This window comes from Ostrea edulis, chromosome 9, assembly GCF_947568905.1.
Source record: "Ostrea edulis chromosome 9, xbOstEdul1.1, whole genome shotgun sequence".
In the NCBI taxonomy this organism is placed as follows: Eukaryota; Metazoa; Mollusca; class Bivalvia; order Ostreida; family Ostreidae; genus Ostrea; species Ostrea edulis.
The window spans coordinates 36,630,942-36,652,499 of NC_079172.1; the positions used below are offsets into that span (position 1 = coordinate 36,630,942).

The window sequence follows — 21,558 nt, forward strand, 5'->3', positions numbered from 1 at the left end:
TCCAATGTTTACATCTATAAAATGAAGACAAACAACTTCGATAAATTAACTCGAGATATCAGCTGATAGCTGCTTACCTGTTTCAACACTTTTATTTAAGAATTTACCTGTAAATCCGTGATATATGTAAGCTGGATTGAGATCAGAAAATATACTGATAAATTACTTTTTAATAAATAAAGAACACACAAACACAACGACTAAATAAAGCTGAAATGTAAATGAAATTAGAAAAATTGAACAAACGCGTGTTTACAATTGAAACTTCCGGTATTCGCAATGATCGGAATATCGAGCTCGATCGGAAATCGAAAATGACTGAAAGAAACCGAACACGATGAGGTCACAAACTACCAGGAAATGGAGGAAAATTCGCCTTCAGAAGCCCATGTGTTAATTTTCAGATTTTATTACCATGGCAACCAATTTTCAAAAATAATGTATATGGTTCTTGAAAGCACACATGTGAAAGATTTTAAAGGTCCATCATGACATCTGATGCTAGCCTGGAAATGGGTCGAGATACACTCAGGCACCTGCCATCCTGGAAGTAAAAAAGCAACAAAAATGAGGAAAATATACCCATTTTCAACCCCTCCTAATTCAAAAAAAAAAAATTCCCCAGTATAATGACAGATATCAACTTTCAGCAAAATTCCTAACCTTTCCAACAAGGCCAAATTTGCAATAGGGTCCTTGATTCCTTTTCGAGATATTTTACATCAAAGATGCAGCATGCTCTTTTCAACTTACCGTTTAAAGTGAAAGTAGAATTGCCCGCCTAGAAGTCAAACTCTCATACATCTCACAGTCACAGTTTCGAATCCCATAAAAAGGCACTGGATCAATGTAGAATGGTCACCTCCCTATATTAATACAGATATCAATAACAATGAAACTATTTAAATTCTATAAAATACTCTTTTAACATATTTACATTTTAACCCTGGTCACTTTAGCTTCGTATTGGCAATTCGCCAGGTATATTGAGACTTTAAAGACTGCGGAAATTCTACGACATCATGAAATACCTATACTGTTTAAAAATTTAAGTTTTTCCGAGTAAAATGATGTATCATACATGGGGAGTTATTGTTAATTATATCTTGAAATGAGTGAACAAAAACTGCCCTCTTCACATCACTGTTTCCAGCAGAGTTCTTCCCCTTGGTAAAGTTGAAAATAGAATAAAAGACCCAGAACTGAGTGAAATACATGCGATTTTGATTCCAAATAAAGACTAGAATTGTATTTTAAGGAAATTTGATGTGAAATAAAAGGAATTGTAGAGAAAAAAACCCTGAAATGGCCAGTAAGGATGTTAACTTGAGCAATCCTGGAGAGTCTGTTTTTTGTTTTTTCAAGTTCAAAAAAACTTATTTCAATGAGAAATTTGCCCTAAAAATTGGTTCGTCTAAACCGTCACATCTTTAATAAATTACCCTGATATCATGCTTTTATCTAATAAACATAAGTCAAAATAAGACACCTTTGTATGAAGAAGAATATTTGTCAAGGAAGATAACTCTAGCCAAGAAAAAAAAAAAAAAAAAAAAAATCTGATGTCATTACTCTATTATGACATCACATTACGTGTTATATTATGATGTCATAGTTAAGCTAGCCTATGTAGATCCACTGGTGTAATTCAAATAGACAAACAGAAGCGAAGCAGTTTCATGCCAGGATGCGTATGGATGACATATCAAAAAGTTTCTGAAAAGTCGGTGTACTCCACTAGATGTACAGTGTATCACACCTATGTTAGTGATCCTTATGCAATATACAGTGAATTCAATAAAATTGAAATTTATATTCTGAAGCTTTATCTGTTTCTCTATGACTACCTGACAGACACACAGACAGATACACACAACACATACATAGACAAACACACACAGACAGACACACACTGATAAACACACACATAGAACGGGTATACACAGACAAACATACATATACAGACAGACAAACACACACACATACATATACAGACAGACAAACACACACACAGACAAACACACACACGGACAGACAAACACACACACAGACAGACAGACACATAGACAGACACACAAACACATAGTCAGTCACACAGACAAACACATAGACACACAGACAGACACGTACACATGCATGCGCGCGAACGCATGCACACACGTATGCACACAGAAAGACTGTCTTACTGTCCTGTATCAGTCAAAAGAGTTTAGTTACTATTCACAATGTTATATGTATTAGTATAATATATAAACCTGCAATAGGGACGGGTAGGGATATTGTGCAGAAAGGAACACTTTTAATCTGCGCTCTCTGACCACCTACTAGTAATACAGATTCTCTACTAATTACAATAACATTACATTTCTAAAGTAAACAACTTTGCAACCTAATTAATCTAACAGCTAGCGTATGGGTACCCAAAAAACAGACAATTTTGATTCTGCAGATCTACATCAAAATACACAATGGAAAAAGAAAAAAAAAAAACTCACCGATCAGCTGATCTTTAGTTCTACTAATCCATATTGGATACTATGTACACATATAAAGCACAATAATCACAAATTAAATGATTAGTTTCACTTGAGCTCACTCAGGCCGCTCCGGGGTACCCCACTCCGGAACCGGTTGTCTGTAGATGGATCCAAATGTTTATAGAACGACAAGTCAAATTTGCACCTCTTCTTCAGAATCGTCTTGTCCCAACGTGGGCGCCAATTTGTAACAGGTTTCTCTTTCCCTTAAGTAATAACAGGAACACCTGTTTGGGTTCTCGACAAGACGTTTATTCAGGAGTTACCATGCAATGCACGAATTGTCCAATGATGAAACCCTATAACAACAATGTTTAACAATTTTAAGTAATATGCTATATAAAACATGAATACTATAATTTCACATAATTACTGATGTACAACCAATATACGATTATAGTATTACATGGGTGATCTATATCAAGGGAGATAACTCTATACCTGTATACATCACATATTAAATCTCCCAAGTCCTATAGACTTTAACTTCATCATAAAACTTTACAATAATTATCATTATAATATGTATTAACATTATTAATTATTGAATTAAATAAAAACCATATGGTGAGCATACCATTCTATGGGAATAGGCTCGAGTGAACAATATTTACAGATGACACCAAACTGGTCTGATCTATAAATTAATTATGATATCTACAATATCTTGTAAGTCATAAAACATACTTTTACTTTAAAATAATATCACAGTGAGACGAATCATATACATTACTATCACAGATATTTACATTATATAAGTCTCACTCTCACTGATCATTTATTCCAGGAATGTGGCAACAAAAGGAATTTTATGCAAAATTACAGATTTAACATTTAGTAAAGGAATTATAGAATAGATTAGCATTAGTAATAAATTATTAACTTACCATTCAAGAGGAAAAATGTCGGTCTATGTCTAATTGTCAAAATATGTCAGATCTACTGAAATCAACTCTCTTCTTCAAAAACTGAATAAAGACTGACCACAAAGAACAGAACTCTTGGAGGGAAAATCTCCAAGACCAATCCAATGACATAAGACAAACTAAAACACCAATGAAATTAAAAGACACAAGGGACATTTGGCAAAAATATAATTATATACCCCAGCCCATTACACTGGGAAAGTGACCAAATTTATATGCTTGACTGCATGTTTAAATTACATTACCTTGCCTAAGCATTTTATTCAATGAACCGATTCTTCATACATATACCCATCATATTATACAATATACATGTATAATATGAGTCTGTCACATGTATATGCGGGATTTTCTATCATGTTATAAAAGACAACAGTGTGATTCGGTCATTAATGCATGAAATCCCCCCCCCCCCCCCCCCGCGTTTCAAGTAAACCTTTGTGAATAATCATTATTAATGGAAAATGTGGTTTCATTGGAAAAAAAATTTGTACATGGGAATTTAGCAATATTAAAACATTAACATGTACCAGTAGTTTTACATTTTACAATATGCTATGCACATACAATGTATATGGGTATCCTGTGCCCTTAAAGGACACAACGCATGTTTCTAAACTTTTTCATTTTTTCAGCAAAATTAACTCTTTTTATGCCTAAAACTACTTTAAATGTGTTTTAAATGAAATATTTTGCGTAGTTTTCGAGTTTGAAAGCGATGAAATTCAAATCTTGCGATATGCATATTTTCTTTCGCTAGACTACGCGCCATTTTGTGTGACGTCATATGCGCCCTCGGGTTTGAAAACATCTATTAGCCATTTCATAAACAGATTAGATTTAATCGACAAAAAACCAATTGTCACGTTAACGGCTTGTAAATAATAATGCATTAAGATGTTTTGTGCCGTGTTCGGGTGTACTAGTTGTTGGTAGAAAGGATTTAGGCTGAGTATTTTTCAAAGGAAGGTACGAGAAAAAAGACGTGGATAATTTTTTTGTTGGAGCAAGAACTTTACCTTAAAAAACACACCCAGTCACCTTTTTAAACATCGCTTGGACAGAGACCCTGATAAACTGCGAGAAAATGGATATATCGAAGCTATAAGCACTGGTAGGCCTATAGCATACATTCTGTTTTGCTCTTCAAATTCAATACACACTCGGATCAACTGACCTTCACCTTGTAACAACATATATCGACGATACAATGTAACTTCTACCAACTGGTAGATTTACAACAACAAAAAATAAAGATACAAAATAATTGAACTTTAAATTATACAAATAATAGAATATTGTATTTCCTAACTTTAAATTGAATTATAAAATTATTTCTTTATTGAACTCGTAGCATCTTGAGTGCGTCAGTAGGCTATAACGCCGTACTCCCACTTCGTACTTCCTAAAGACGTGCAGATCACAATTCAAAAATAGTAATAAGATTGCTTTATCAAAATAAAATAATGTGATTACCACTTTAAATTTGAATATTTTTATTGATTTTTGTGTGTGTTGTCTTTTTCTTTCTTTCCGAAATGCACGCGTGACAATAGCTTGGCATAGGGCCTAGTTGTCAACAATTTAACGTATCATAATTTGTCTAATCCAAAAATAAATAATGATTGCACTGTTTATTTTAGAAAAACAGCGTCAATTACAGATGTATAAAGGAATAACATCCCCAAACAGTTTGTAGACAGCGACCCATATAAACATTATTTACTCACAATTTTGCCGATTTCATACACGCTTTACTCGCTATATTTGGGTATTTACATCGTTATATGTGTGCACTGGTGGCGAACACATATAAAACTCGGACAATTTATCAACATGGTAAATTAATTAGGCCCCTAAAAGTTGAGTTTTTAATAATATCTCGCTGTACTTTCACAATCCGAAGGGCGCATGTGACGTCACTGTACCACGTGACTACCTACCTAATTAACTTGACTTTTTGAAATCGGGGCTTAGATTTAAGTCTGTATTGTGGTTAATTATCGCAAAATTTCGGCGAACGAACTATTAGAATCAATTACTATAAGCATAAAGAAGACAAAATGCATGTAATATTGTATACTTTGAAAACACGAAATTTGTCCTTTAAGGCTTAAGGATAGCTGGCAGAGGCAGTATTTTTCACAAGATCAAGGTATGCAATGATTAACCACACTGTTTTTTAAAAACCACTAACAAATAATAGATGAAGATTTTTTTAATATTTACATATAGGATTAAATCTGTACTGACAATTCATATTCACTGTATATTGAAATAAAAACTTTTCATCAATTTCTCCACTAACTTCCAACATGTTCCATGCATTTGATATCCAAAAATATGTACACTTGAAATAGAAATGGCTTCTGAAATAAACAATGAAAAATCTATGAAAATGTCACACAGAAATCGAAACAGTGTTAGACAAAACAACATGTACATGGAGAATTGAATTGTACAAATCGTAAACCAGCATCTAAGTTAAAATTTAGAGGAGAACAGTTAAACACCCCCTGTCTATACTACACATAACAGAGGACAATGCACTGTTGATGACACGAAAAGGGGGTGGTAGTGGGGGAGACTCCTCTATAACAACACATACAATGAAACAGCCCCAACGGCCAAACTTCTGAACACATTCCATGGCGTACGCTGGCTTTCACGACTTTGGCTTGGTTTCCTGGTCACTGACATTCCTGATGTAGATCACGTCTTCCGTGGGCTCGACGGGCTCATTGTTTTCATACATATATGATGAAGCAATGGCTAGAACGGAACCATCAGGGCTGAAAGCCAGGGATGCTATTCCCGTGGGGTACCTACAACAGAAGCAGTATTTGTCTTTCAATCGAGATGGAACACGTTGATTAGTAGAAACTTCTACTGTAATGTAAATACCTACATGTAACAGACCGCATTAGTAGAAACTTCTACTGTAATGTAAATACCTACATGTAACAGACCGCATTCATATTGTTTCTTATCAATAAACTGGACCACATGACCTTGGTTCTGGGTCATGACCATTTTCTCAAGCCAAGTGTCTCCCGATAGATGAGATTAAGCAAACCGGACACTTGGCTTGCGAAAATGGGTCATGGCAGCTCTGTTCGGTCATATGCACACTTTGTGAGCTTCTAATGTCTCTCCATTACAAAATCATAACTGAAACTGAACTGGACTGGAATGGAAACTTGGGGATCTCCATATCTTATTCAACTTGGGAATAACAGGATGGAATGATTTACATATAGTGGTCATTTTAATGGTCATCTACATGTAGTGTTCATCAAAATGTGTAACACGATATATTGTGGAATCAATGTTCGTGGATTTTGTGGATACATTTTACCTGTAAATTTATGTCCCAGCAAACCAGTGGTTCTATGCAATAGCTTCTATAGTAATATGATTTATATTTTCAAAATGACATTAAACCTTGAAATTCCATCCCCATGAACTGGCTATTCACGAACACTGTCCCCCTCGAACTTTAATGATTCCACAATATTCTGCAGTAGAGTGTTACACAAAATATTGAAGATATGCTTAATATAATTTCTGAATATTAATATTACATGGATAGTGAAAGAAAAAGTGAGCAAGCTCACATACCCCATGCTCCAACATTGCTTGAAAATGCCTCACATAATGAATGGTAATGCTATGCATTATGGCAAGAACAGGACATACAGGCTCAAAATTCTAAGTACAATAGGGGCATAACTCCCAGAAAAATGACTGAATCAGAATTTCCTGGGAATATATACAAATGCATAAAGTGTCCTTATTAACTACAAAGTTTCATGAAATCCTGTTGAACAGTCTCAGAGGTTTTGCGCTGACAAGAACAGGACAGAAGGGCTTGAAATTCTCAGTTCAAAAGGGCAACTCCCAGAAAAATTATTGAATCAGAATTTCCTGGGAATATGCATGTCTATACAGTGTGTCCCTATTTATTACAAAGTTTCACAAAATTCTGCTGAGTGGTCTCTCGTCGGAGTTGTGCTGACAAGAAAGGGACTGATGGACAACATGAGGCCCATGGGCCACATCGCTCACCTCAGTCACCTTGGCTCATATTTAAAGATTTTTCCAAAATATTCGCATGCAAAACTTTGATTCCCCCTTGTGACCCCATCCTACCCCCAGGGGCCATGATTTTAACAAACTTAAATCTGCACTATGTCAGGAAACTTTCATGTAAATCTCAGCTATTCTGGATCAGTGGTTCTTGAGAAGATTTTAAAAGATCTTTCCTATATATTTGAATGTAAAACTTTGATCCCCTTTTGTGGCCCCATCCAACCCATGGGGGCATGACTTTAAGAAACTTGAATCTGCACTATGTCAGGAAGTTTTCATATAAATTTCAGCTTTTCTGGCCCAGTGGTTCTTGAGAAGATTTTTAAATGACCCAACTCTATTTTTGCATTTTTGTGATTATCTCCCCTTTGAAAGGGACATGGCCCTTCATTTGAACAAACTTGAAAGCCCTTCACCCAAGGATGCTTTTGGCCAAGTTTGGTTGAAATTGGCCCAGTGGTTCTGGAGAAGAAGTCAAAAATGTAAAAAGTTTACAGATAGGCAGATGACAGACAACAGGCGATCAGAAAAGCTCACTTGAGCTTTCAGCTCAGGTGAGCTAAAAACATAGCCAGAAAATGACACATCATTTATCCACAGACAGATAGACAGACAGACAAATGGACTGAGGATTCCATTAAACTAAGGCAGTAGTCTCAGTGAAAGAACAGATCATTACAAAATCTAAAAGAAAATGACTAAGTCAAAGAAGTTAAAAAAACACCCATAAAATGAAAATATCCATATTTCCATGAATGTTCATGAATCTCAATAAAAATGACAGAATAATAACTTCATTATATACAATATATACACAAAGTTGAATCAAATCTGTCCATTGCTTTTTAGAATATACTCTGGAAACTGACAACACCCCCTCAAAATGGAAAAAACATACCCATAACTTCCTTGAATATTACAATATCTCAATCAAAATAGCAGGTGCACAACTTCATTATTCATATAAGATATACATAATGTATTAATGAAATCTGTTCATTGGTGTTAAAGTTATCCTCTAGAAGTTGTATGGACAAACAGACGGACATATGGACAGACTAACAAGGCGATTCCCACATACCCCCGAGAACTTCTTTTGCGGGGGGTAGGGGGGGTGGGGTGGGGTGGGGTGGGGTGGGGGTATAATTATACATGACAAGGTTAACAAGATAGACAATCTTCCTGGCATTATTAAAATCCAGGTACCTGTGAAACTGACAGAGTCTCTTTTTGTTGAATCCATCCCATATATTGACAAACCCGTCTGAACCTCCTGATGCAAATGTGTTGTGGTGAGTGTGGAAAGCGATGGCATTCACAGGATAAATCTTTTCCACGCCGTTCTCCTTTATTCTGTGACATTTGAATGCGTATTTCCTTTTCTGAACCTCAGGACTGGGGTCTAGGTACTCCACTGCAACCCGCCCTAAAATAAACAACTAATAATCAACCCACCCTAAAATAAACAACTAATAATTAACTAATCCTAAAATAAACAACTAATAATCAACTAATCCTAAAATAATCAACTGACCCTAAAATAAACAACTAACAAGAGGCCCAGGGGCCTTATAGGTCACCTGAGTATCATGTAACAACCTTCCAATGTTTGAATTAGGTTTGTGTTTAAATATAAGAATTTTACTTTTGGATGGAAGAAACATTGAATAGCTATGTGGTCAGCCCCGCCTTTGCACCAGAACCCCTGACCCAGGGGCCATAAATTTCAGTTTTGAAAGAAGCATCCTTGATCATCATTATCATACTATTAGTTTGTCTACTTAATACCCAGCAGCAGAGGAGAAGATTTTCAAAGAAATAAAATGCATTTTCACTATATGATCAATAGGGCCCCACCCTAATACCAGAACCCCTGACCCAGGGGCCATGAATTTCACAATTTTGAAAGAGGCATCCTTGCTCATCATAACCATGCTATTGGTTTGTCTACTTAATACCCAAGGACAGAGAAGAAGATTTTCAAAGAAATAGTGCATTTTCACTATATGACTTATAGAGCCCCACCCTAGCAACAGAACCCCTGATCCAGGGGCCATGAATTTCACAATTTTTAACAAGAGGTACTGTGAGCAATGCTCACTAAGAATACCTCCCGCTTACCCCAATCTCCCAAAGGGTGTTGGTAATAGGTATAAACTACCTCTTTTCTGAGTGTTGCTACTTCGATGTCCAGTGCGCATGACCTTTGAACTTTTGACCCAAAATCAATAGGGAACATCTTCATCCCATGGGTAGTCCATATGTATGATATGGTGACTGTAGGTGGAAAGGATAACGCTTTAGAGCCCGGAAACCATATTGCTACTTCAATGTCCAGTGCGCTTGACCTTTGACCCCAAAATCGATAGGGAACATCTTCATCCTATGGGTAGTCCATATGTATGATAGGTGACTGTAGGTGGAAAGGATAACACTTTAGAGCCCGGAAACCATATTGCTACTTCGATGTCCAGTGCGCTTGACCTTTTGACCCCAAAATCGATAGGGAACATCTTCATCCCATGGGTAGTCCATATATATGATATGGTGACGGTAGGTGGAAAGGATAATGCTTAAGAGCCCGGAAACCATTGCGTCTACAGACGGACGGACGGACAGACGGACAACCTGATTCCAGTATACCCCCCCACAACTTGTTGCAGGGGGTATAAAGAGGCATCCTTGCTCATCATTACCATGCTATTAGTTTGTCTACTTAATACCCAGAGACAGAGAAGAAGATTTTCAAAGAATTTCTACACTTTCACTATATGACCAATAGAGCCCTACCCTAACACAAGAACCCCTGCCCCAGGGGCCATGAATTTCACAATTTCGGTAGAGGGCTCAACGCTCATTATAATTATGCCCACAGTTTGGCTTCTTGATGTCCAGGAGTAAAGAAGAAGATTTTTTAAAATTACACTCATTTTGATGGTTTTTGCCCCACTCCTCAGGCCCCAGGGGGGCAGGGACCACGAATTTTAAAATTTTTGTTCCCCTCCACCCACAGATGATATATGCCAAAATTGGTTGAAATTGGTTCAGGGGTTTCAGAGAAGAAGCTGAATATGTTCAAATGTTAACGCACGTCGCACGACGACGGACAAAAACAGATAGCAATAGGTCACCTGAATGAATTCAGGTGACCTAATAATCAACTGACTCTAAAATAAACAACTATTAAAACATTTTTGTTATGCAATCCTTTGTCTTATTAGGCTTTTATATAGAAGAAAGTCCACTTGTAGTGAAAAGGTTACCTGTAGGTGTCCAATAAGTTGACAATTGCTGTCCATTATTTTTAATAAAGGACAGATACTGTCCATTCTTAAAAATAAGGGACAGTAATTATCAACTTGTTGGTTAGTGCCAGGTAAACCCAATAACGTTTTAGACGTCTACAGGTAGGCTGAAAATAAGAGAAAGACAATACATTTGTCAAAGAGATACAAATTTAATTTTAAATTCCCTACAAGTAGGAATCAACACGGATATCGGAAAAATCACTAAAAACGATATTTCTCCTTAGTAGAATTCTTTGCTCCAACTTTAAGATTCACATTTTTTAAATTCCACAGGCCATTCTTATATCACATCAAAACTTAAATTTGAAAGACATATTTCCATGCTGTATTTGAATTTCGCTGGATCCGAAGGTACATTCTGAAACTTATTCACAATGCTTTTTTATGTTTTCTTTATTTGCATATCCTGATTCTGAATCATTATTTTCGCTTTCATAAATAATTTCATTACATTTCATGAGATGGACGTATTGGGTTCTTTTGGCAGGCGTTAATTATTTCCTCATCCAAATATTCGAAAACACAATGCTTTTCAGATCAAAATTTGACTCCATAACTTCCTCACCCTCCAAATCCAGAATATATGTTCACTCGTTCAGATAGTATTCGCAGTAGTTTCATTGAAATCCTTAAATTTTGATTGTGCAAGGAAAATGCTCTCCCCATCAGAGGAGGACATGGTGATATGGCTCAGTACTACAGAGTGAGTGAATATCAAACCTGCAGTACAAGACTACTTACACTGTCCAATAAGTGAACAAAAGAAACCGACTTCTATGCAAGACTGGTTATATTGTCAGACTATTCAAAAATAGCTTTATTCATAATTATCAATGTCAATGGGTTTACTCGAGCCTGTCCATTCTTAGAACAAAAGATGTAATGTTTTAAGTAGGATATAAGCCTCAAACTGTCCATTCTGTGAGAGAAAGAACTTATATGGCTTATATCCTTTACATAATCAACCCATCCTAAAATAAACAACTAATAATCAACCCACCCTAAAATAAACAACTAATATTTAACTAATCCTAAAATAAACAACTAATAATCAACTAATCCTAAAATAAACAACTAATAATCAATTAATCCTAAAATAAACAACTAATAATCACCTAATCCTAAAATAAACAACTAATAATTAACTAATCCTAAAATAAACAACTAATAATCAACTAATCCTAAAATAATCAACTAATCCTAAAATAAACAACTAATAATCAACCCATCCTAAAATAAACAATAAACAACCCACCCTAAAATAAAAAATTAATACACAACCCACCCTAACATAAAAAATTAATAATCAACCCATCCTTAAATAATCAATCCACCCTAAAATAAACAACTAATAATGAACTTGCCCTGAAATAAAAAAAAAATCCTCAACCAACCTTAAAAAAAACCCCATAAATATCAATGTGCCCTAAAACGAAAAATTTAATTATCAACTCATCCTCAATAATACAATTTCGTATCAACGTTTGCTCTGCACCAATCGTTTTAGAATCAAGTGACGTGTAAAATGAGCCTCTTCAAGAAGCCCCCCCCCCCCCCCCCCATTATACTGTGGGGATCCATGGGCGATTGACTCGAGGATGAAGATATGGACCCATCCACCACCATCTAAAGGACCCAAACATCCTCGGATATTCAAGAAGAGTTGTCCCAATTCCCAAGGGTCAACCGTCACAGACACCTCGCTGCAACCAACCAAGTGTAGCAGGGACATACTGGGCAGTCTGCACTATAAATCTTGAGAAAGCTGAGCCTCGTCTCAACAAACATACTTGAATTCTATAGTATCACCATCATTGTAAATTAATGTGTAACAATTGCTCTTATACTACTCTCAGACTACTTAGTCTTCATGAAAAATCAGTGGTCTGAAAACCGAGGCTAGTGAATTTTAGGGTCATGTCAGTGAAAATCAAAAACCGTTAAGTCCGATGGGCTTGTAGAGTTTTAGTAAGTCACAATAGATAAAATATTGTATTTAGATATTTGAACAGTCTTATTTTCTAAAATTTACATTCAGAATCAAAGCATATACACATGTATCAATAAATATTGCATAAGATTTATGTGTTAGGACATCATGGTTTCTTTATTGTTTTGAAGCAAAGAAGGATAACTCTTGTAATTGTCACGGTAACTTGTATGTAAATTGTGTGAATATTCAATGAACAACTTGTTGAAACATTGTGGCTGCATTCTGTATCACTCTGATAATTGCATTGTCCAATTAAAATGAACTTAATCATTGTAGTTACCACTCAGTTAAGACATTTTGTGTAATGTGTAGGAATAATCAATTGTTTACAAAGGAAGTATTTTAAGTTGGTAGATGAGACTAATTCCTAAGAAGGAAGTGGGCTGTTTACATGTAAGTAAAAATATGTGTAATATTCATAGTCTTGCTTGTGGGTGAAATATAATTTTAATAAATGCCGTGTATGGTCTTGTTTTTCCAGTGTCAGCAAAAGAAACAGGTAACACAGATCAAATTATTTCACATCAATTCAACAAACTGATTTTAATGAGGTTTGTTTTGGGGGGGTGGGAAGTAAATTTCACCGGGGCAGCAAATTCAGACACTTCACTGGTCCTACTGGACAGCAAGTTATAATTTTTTTTCGTGACGACTGCAGTGCTCTCAGAGTACTCTTACATTGTTCTCAAGATAGTTCTCTAAGCGTACCTTCTATTGAGCTGAGAACGTATCCCTGTTTGTTTGGGAAGCAGCGGATACAGCGAGTCTGATACTTGAGGCTGGACTCTCTTCGCTGCTGGACGTATCCCATGTTTCTCAGGTCCCATACCAGAATCCTTCGCCCAGCGGTGCCAACCACTAATCTGTCCCCACACACTGACATTGTGTACACCTACAAGCAACATCAATCTCACAAGGTTAACTTCCAAGACAGATTTATAATCATGAAAGCCATTTTGATATGATCAATTTCAGTTTGGCCTTGCCACTCCTGAAAAGAATTTGTTTTTATTAATTTCCTGTATTCCCATATAAAACTATAATTTCCTATTGGGGTCCCATCCTACCCCCAAGGCCCCTAAACTGAACAACCTTAAATTTGAACACCTGGAGATGCTTGCATATTAATATGACTATATATACAGTACCTGGCCATAAGTTTCCCAAAGAAAATTTCCACTATATATTTCATAAAAAACCATATATTTTCAAACAATTTTCTGAACACATTTCTTGATCAATTTTGATGAAATAAAAAGCACTGATCTCAGAAGTATTCACAGTATCATCTAATAATTTCAGAATACTTATATAATAATCTATTGTAAAGATATGACAATTTTAACACGAAGTTTGATTTGAGGGTACTTACTCTTTATACATGTTATATATATATATAAGTATGTGTAATTTTGGAATTAAAAAAAATTAACATTATGAATAAAATTTCATCTCTGCAATATTTCATCGTAACGTTATTTAAAGATATAACAATTACTTTTGATATTCTAAACAAAATGGTTTTTATTTCATCCACATAGAGGGGAAATTGTCTCCAAAAGAAGATTTTGAAAAAAGATAAATTTACATGAAGTATATACATGATATAGTGAAAATTTTCTTTGGGAACTTACTTATGGCCAAGTACTGTATATATATATATTCCCACATAAAACTTTAATTACTTATTTTAGCCCCATCCTACTCCCGGGGATCACAATTTGAATAAACTTGAATCTGCACTACCTGGGGATGTTTCCATATCAGGATAAATAATCATGCCCCTACTATTCTCAAGAAGATTTTTCTCTACATATTCCCATGCAAAATTTTAAACCCCTATTGTGGACCCACCCTACCCTCGAGTACCATGATTTGAATAAATTTTAATCTACACTATGTCAGGAGGCTTTCATGCAAATTTGAACTTTTTTGGCCTAGTGGTTCTTAATATGATTTTTAAATGGCTCCACTCTATCTTTGCCCTTTCTTGATTATCTCCCATTAGCAGAAAGCATGACCCTTCGTTTGAATCCCCTTTTCCAAAGAAGGATATGTGCCAAATTTGATTGAAATTGGCCTTGTGGTTCTGGAGAAAAAGATTTATAAAAGATGCCACCATATTTTCACTATTTTTTAATTATCTCTCTTTTGGAAAAAGTGGGACCCTTCATTTGAATAATTTTGAATCCTATTTACACAAGAATGCTTTATGGCAAGTTTGGTTGAAATTGGCCTGATGGTTCTGAAGAAGTTGAAAATGCTAAAAGTTTACTGATGGACATCTGAAAGAAGTTGATCAGAAAAGTTCACTTGAACTAAAAATTGTCTTTGAAAATAAAAATGTTTTGTTTTTACTGAAATACTGTACCTAGGTTTACCTGGAACATGCTCTCATCAAGAATTAAACATTTCTGCATATTTACCTCACATGCTTCGTAATATAAGCAGTATATACATATGTAAAATATCACACCCTTTGATAGACATTTTCATCTAATATTTCTCAAATAAGTTGTTGTTTTTATTTGGGGAGTATATGTATTGATTTTTGTTGGGTTGGAGGGAATGAAATAATCTTTTTAAAGTAAATTTCTAGGTTGCAGTAGCTCAGTCGTAGAGCGTTCACTTTGTAACCAGGAGACCAGGAGGTTATGAGTTTGAGACAAACTCATGCCATGGCTGCATCAAACCTAATACGTAAATATAGGTAGTATATAGTAATTGCTCCTTTGTCAAACATTCGGCATTTTGAAGTGAGCATCATGGGCCCTTCGAATATGACCTTAAAAACGGAGTTCCTGTGTTGTGGCAGGCGTTGACACGTTAAAGAACCCACAATGCCATGGCCCTGAGTGCCAAGCATAGGTCTAAATTTGTGGTACTTCACCTACAGCTGGTGATTATCAACAGTTCATACAACAAAACTTTTTCTGAATCCCCCCCCCCCCCATATGTATAAGTTTTTTCTTTTGTTACTCTGAATTGATCCTTTGACATCACTTGACCTTGGAGATATATATAGGTGTATAAAACACCTGGAGTTAAAAAGTATAGTAACGACAGTTATGTCTATACAGCACCTTGTCCGGCTGGCTGAAGGACCCTGCAGCACAAGGTGCCCTGGGGTCCCAGAGTTTGACTGTCGAGTCCCAGCTTCCCGTTACAATAACATTGACTTCTGGGCAATATTCCACACAGCGGATCGGATCATCATGTTGACCTACATTCTGCTCTGTAAAGAAAGTTGTACTGTAAGATTCCATTCACCACCATGCATTTTAATTGTTAGTCTATGATATTGCTTCAGTTCATCTACCTACAACTACTTTCCTTATCTTGAACACAGATGAGTCTATCATGCGTGATATTTATAACTTTCCTCATCTTGAACAGGGATGAGTCTATCATCCGTGATACAACTTTCCCTATCTTATTTCCTTATTTTGAACATGGATGAGTATTTCATCTGTGATATAAATTTGCCTATCTTGAAAACAGATGAGTCTATCATCTGTGATATAACTTTCCCTATCTTGAACACGGAGGAGTCTATCATCTGTGATATAACTTTCCCTATCTTGAACACGGAGGAGTCTATCATCCGTGATATAAATTTCCCTATCTTGAACACGGAGGAGTCTATCATCCGTGATATAAATTTCCCTATCTTGAACACGGAGGAGTCTATCATCCGTGATATATACGAGTGAGCCATTGATCCTGGTTGTGTCTACTATGTAAATGATTTAAAATAGACGCCTCAAGACGGAGCTACATGTAAAAGCCACAAAGGGCTGATCGGTGTCGGAGCATATTCAGAATATTGTATAATAGGTGAAGCTTTAATAAAAAGACACGAGTTTCAACATGTGTATTGTATAATTTGAATACAGATTACAGGCTATGAAAGATTCTTTGACCTTGATTTTTATCAAGCTGTCCAGCACTTGTTGACAAAAAATTAGGGCTAATTCTAGGGATAAAATTCTGAAATTTTAGGGCTAAAATTTGGAATTTTATGACTAAATTAGGAGAGTTTTAACTCACAAGAGGCCTATGGGCCTTAATCGTCACCTAAGTATCATAGCCCATACAGGGAGTCTCATATTTGCATTTAAGTCTCAATATGTCCTTTGTGTACATGTTTATGATCTTTCAAAATATGCTCACAATTCCTACGAAGGTAAAATTAAGTTTGAAACATATAAATCCTTATGACATCCACTCAACTCTCCCCACCCTCCAACTTATGAATTTCACAATTTAAGAAGAGGACATCAGGGACATCATACCATGCATTTAATTTATCTCCCATGAGTGTGAAAGTAGAGAAGAAAAAATAATTTTTATACATTCTTATTATGTGGCCATACTGGCCCTGCCCAAGGGCCTGAACCCCTGATCTAGGAGCCATGGATTTCACAATTTAGTAGAGAGCTTCATGAACATCATCGTAATCATGCATTTAGTTTTTCTCAAATATATATGGCAGTAGACAAGAAGATTTTCTAAGATTTAATACAGGTTCACTATATGGCCATATTGGTTCCGCCAAAGGGCCTGAACTCCTGACCCAGGGGCGATGAATTTCACAATTTAAGTAGAGGGCTTCATGGACATTATACTCATGCATTACAGAGTGTAGTTATTCTCCAACATGAAAGTAGAAAAGATTTTTGAAAATATGGCCCTTTTAAAGCATATTTGTCCCCTCTCATGAGGTCCTAGGGGTGATAAGGTAATACATTTCACAATCTATATTCCTCTTATCCTAGAGATGCTTCACACCAAAATTGTAACAATTGGCCTTGTAGTTTTCAACTGTGTAAAATTATTAATGACGACACATGATGACTTTGACCAATGGCAATAGGTCACCAAAAAATACTGTAAGGGCAGCTTCAAGGATTCAATGTACCAGCTGTTATTGGCTATGGCCTTAATAGTAACATCTTTGTCACAGTCACAACCAAAAAACAAGTTTGACACATGGACCCACTGGTCAACTGCCTTTCACTGCATTATCTGAATAAGATCTGCAAACTACGTTAATATACATTTATATTCAATACATTTTCAAAATTGCAAGAGTAGCAAGGTACAAAAATAAAATAAAATAAGGAATTGACATGAAATATTAGAGCCTTTTCAGGATTTCCCCTTGAATTCAATAGAGTTTAGGAATTTTAGCAAAACTAAAAAAAAATATTTTCAAGGAATTTTAGGGCCACTGGACAGCCTGTTTTATGAATATTCATGGTGTAAGAAGTACTATATTGATTTACCACCTGTGGTGGTATCAATATACCTGTGGTGGTATCAATATACTTGTGGTGGTATCAATTTACCTGTGGTGGTATCAATTTACTGGTGGTAATATTGATTTACCTATGGTGGTATTAATTTACCTGTGGTGGTATTAATTTACCTGTGTTGGTATTAATTTACCTGCCTTTGGTGGTATTAATTTACCTGTGTTGGTATCAATTTACCTGTGGTGGTATTAATCTACCTGCCTGTGGTGGTATTAATTAACCTGTGTTGATATTAATTTACCTGTGTTGGTATTAATTTACCTGTGGTTGTATTAATTTACCTGTGTTGGTATCAATTTACCTGTGGTGGTATTAATCTACCTGCCTGTGGTGGTATTGATTTACCTGTGGTGGTATCAATTTACCTGTGTTGGTATTAATTTACCTGTGGTTGTATTAATTTACCTGTGGTTGTATTAATTTACCTGTGGTTGTATTAATTTACCTGTGTTGGTATTAATTTACCTGTGGTTGTATTAATTTACTTGTGGTTGTATTAATTTACATGTGTTGGTATTAATTTACCTGTGGTTGTATTAATTTACCTGTGGTGGTATTGATTTACCTGTGGTGGTATTAATTTACCTGTGGTGGTATTAATTTACCTGTGGTGGTTTTGATTTACCTGTGGTGGTATTAATTTACCTGTGGTGGTATTGATTTACCTGTGGTGGTATTAATTTACCTGTGGTTGTATTAATTTACCTGTGGTGGTATTAATTTACCTGTGGTTGTATTAATTTACCTGTGGTGGTTTTGATTTACCTGTGGTGGTATTAATTTACCTGTGGTGGTATTGATTTACCTGTGGTGGTATTAATTTACCTGTGATTGTATTAATTTACCTGTGGTGGTTTTGATTTACCTGTGGTGGTACTGATTTACATGTGGTGGTATTGATTTACCTGTGGTGGTATTAATTTACCTGTGGTGGTTTTGATTTACCTGTGCTGGTGTTGAAATCAAACATTTTCAGTGTGCAGTCCAGTCCCCCGCTGTATGAGTGTACAGCGTCCTGTCAAGGCAAAAAATGAAATCAGAGATGAGAAAGCTATCACACACTCACATGCCCCACAGTCTGCCCTACCCTAGCTTTAGAAACCCTGAACATGCTCCACAGTCTGTCCTACCCTAGCTCTAGACACCCTGAACATGCTCCACAGTCTGTCCTACCCTAGCTCTAGAAACCCTGAACATGCCCCACAGTCTGTCCTACCCTAGCTCTAGACACCCTGAACATGCTCCACAGTCTGTCCTACCCTAGCTCTAGAAACACTGAACATGCTCCACAGTCTGTCCTACCCTAGCTCTAGAAACACTGAACATGCTCCACAGTCTGCCCTACCCTAGCTCTAGAAACCCTGAACATGCTCCACAGTCTGTCCTACCCTAGCTCTAGAAACACTGAACATGCTCCACAGTCTGTCCTACCCTAGCTCTAGAAACCCTGAACATGCTCCACAGTCTGTCCTACCCTAGCTCTAGAAACCCTGAACATGCTCCACAGTCTGTCCTACCCTAGCTCTAGAAACACTGAACATGCTCCACAGTCTGTCCTACCCTAGCTCTAGAAACCCTGAACATGCTCCACAGTCTGTCCTACCCTAACTCTAGAAACACTGAACATGCTCCACAGTCTGTCCTACCCTAACTCTAGAAACCCTGAGTATGCTCCACAGTCTGTCCTACCCTAACTCTAGAAACCCTGAGTATGCTCCACAGTCTGTCCTACCCTAACTCTAGAAACCCTGAGTATGCTCCACAGTCTGTCCTACCCTAGCTCTAGAAACCCTGAACATGCTCCACAGTCTGTCCTACCCTAGCTTTAGAAACCCTGAGTATGCTCCACAGTCTGTCCTACCCTAGCTCTAGAAACCCTGAGCAACAGTTCATCAATTTCATTATTTTGTTAGAGGTCTCATGCTTACCATCATTGTATACTCAGTTTGTCTGCAAGATACATGTAGAAGTCTTATTGCAAAAATAGAAGACTTAAATATTGCATAATATATATATATCATTGGCAACAGCGATTTTTTTCCTTACATGTATATAACTGATACCGATAAACAGTACCATTCCCAATGCCAAAAACCATTGATTTTTCCCAATTTTGAGACTAAAAATTCCCAATTCACTACTTCTTGTTTTGTTCTCTTTTTTCTTTTCTTATAGTTAAAATCATTTGCCGTAACATTGGTAGAGAAATACCACTTTGTTCGATCTTGACGCTATTTTTCCCAATTGAATGGGTACCGGTGCCAGTACCAGAGGGTAGAAAAAAATCACTGGGCAATCACCCCTCATCCCCCTGGGGGACAGGGGCCAAATCACTAAAACATGTGCTTGTCTTACCCTACAGGTGTTTATATGCAGGTTGGTAAAATCTGGCCAAGCAGTTCTTGAGAGGATCAAAGTGCACAAATGCTAATATCATATAGCGTTTTTTCCCAGTAGGTCTAAAATTTGGCGATGCGCTGACTTAAAGGTATGCTAATAATTTTAGCGGACTAAATTTTGGCGGAAAAGGAAATTATCTCTCTTGTAAATACTGAAGTTGCAATTGGATGCATACTTGGCGAGTGAAATTTTGGCAGAAAGCTATCTAACACATGAAGATTGTCACATTAAAATCTATTTGTATGTTCATTTTTAGTTCAGTTTTGTTTTGTCAAATCAAATGTAGCTTTATCCTGCTTGGGACCTCTATTAAATTGTAAATACCCCTTTATTAAACCTCAATCTATTGGAGCATAAAACCGCCCGTCCATGTTCTCAGTAGAAACCGAGCTGTCCAGCAAGATGGACGCATTCATCTGAGCACGCTTTCACCAGAATGTTATGACAGCAATTACAAATAACTATTGCAGATACTTTGACTTTGTTGTAAATGTTGCCCGTGTTCAGCTTGTTCTGAGGTGCTACCTTGTAGTGTGTACCAAGTACAACAGTATCGAAACCAAACACTTTGGGAGCATCGATATGTGTGTTGTGTCCACGTATGACAGCAGTCATCAGCGTAGTGGATCTGTGTATAAGCCAGATGCCATTTGAGGAACTTTTACGCTCAACGCCATAAACCGGGACCAGAAACTTAAATTTTAGTTGTACATGTATACCAAATAAATATGCATTGCTATGTGTCACCCTAGTTACTCACATAACAAGAGGCCCATGGGCCACATCGCTCACCTGAGTCACCTTGGTCCATATCAGAAGATTTTCCATATCTATTTGCATGTAAAACCGTAGTCCCTATTATGGCCCCAAACCTACCCCTGGAGGCCATGGTTTTTGCAAACTTGAATCTACAATATGTCAGAAAGCTTTCATGTAAATATGAATTTCTTTAGCCCAATGGTTCTTGAGAAGAAGATTTTTAAA

The 21,558-nt window shown here is 36.4% G+C and overlaps 1 protein-coding gene and 1 long non-coding RNA gene across 6 annotated transcripts in view; both read right to left on the bottom strand.

The window, feature by feature from the left end:
• Window positions 1–585: 585 nt before the first annotated feature.
• LOC130050117 (uncharacterized) lies at window positions 586–3,643 on the bottom strand. Its single transcript, XR_008798518.1, has 2 exons — window positions 3,115–3,643; window positions 586–2,836 (listed from the first exon to the last, which is right to left on the bottom strand). It is a non-coding gene; the product is annotated as an uncharacterized LOC130050117 (long non-coding RNA).
• Window positions 3,644–5,666: 2,023 nt separating this feature from the next.
• The window catches only part of LOC125657959 (mitotic checkpoint protein BUB3-like), a 30,020-nt gene continuing 14,128 nt past the window's right edge, over window positions 5,667–21,558 (bottom strand). For all 5 annotated transcript variants that reach the window (XM_056149034.1, XM_056149035.1, XM_056149036.1 and 2 more), the window contains exons 3-7: window positions 19,120–19,189; window positions 15,940–16,091; window positions 13,565–13,748; window positions 8,758–8,981; window positions 5,667–6,284 (exon numbers count right to left, since the gene is read on the bottom strand). In XM_056149034.1, coding sequence (XP_056005009.1) covers window positions 6,129–6,284; window positions 8,758–8,981; window positions 13,565–13,748; window positions 15,940–16,091; window positions 19,120–19,189 — 786 coding nt within the window. In that variant the 3' untranslated portion in view covers window positions 5,667–6,128. The remainder of the gene's footprint in view (window positions 6,285–8,757; window positions 8,982–13,564; window positions 13,749–15,939; window positions 16,092–19,119; window positions 19,190–21,558) is intronic.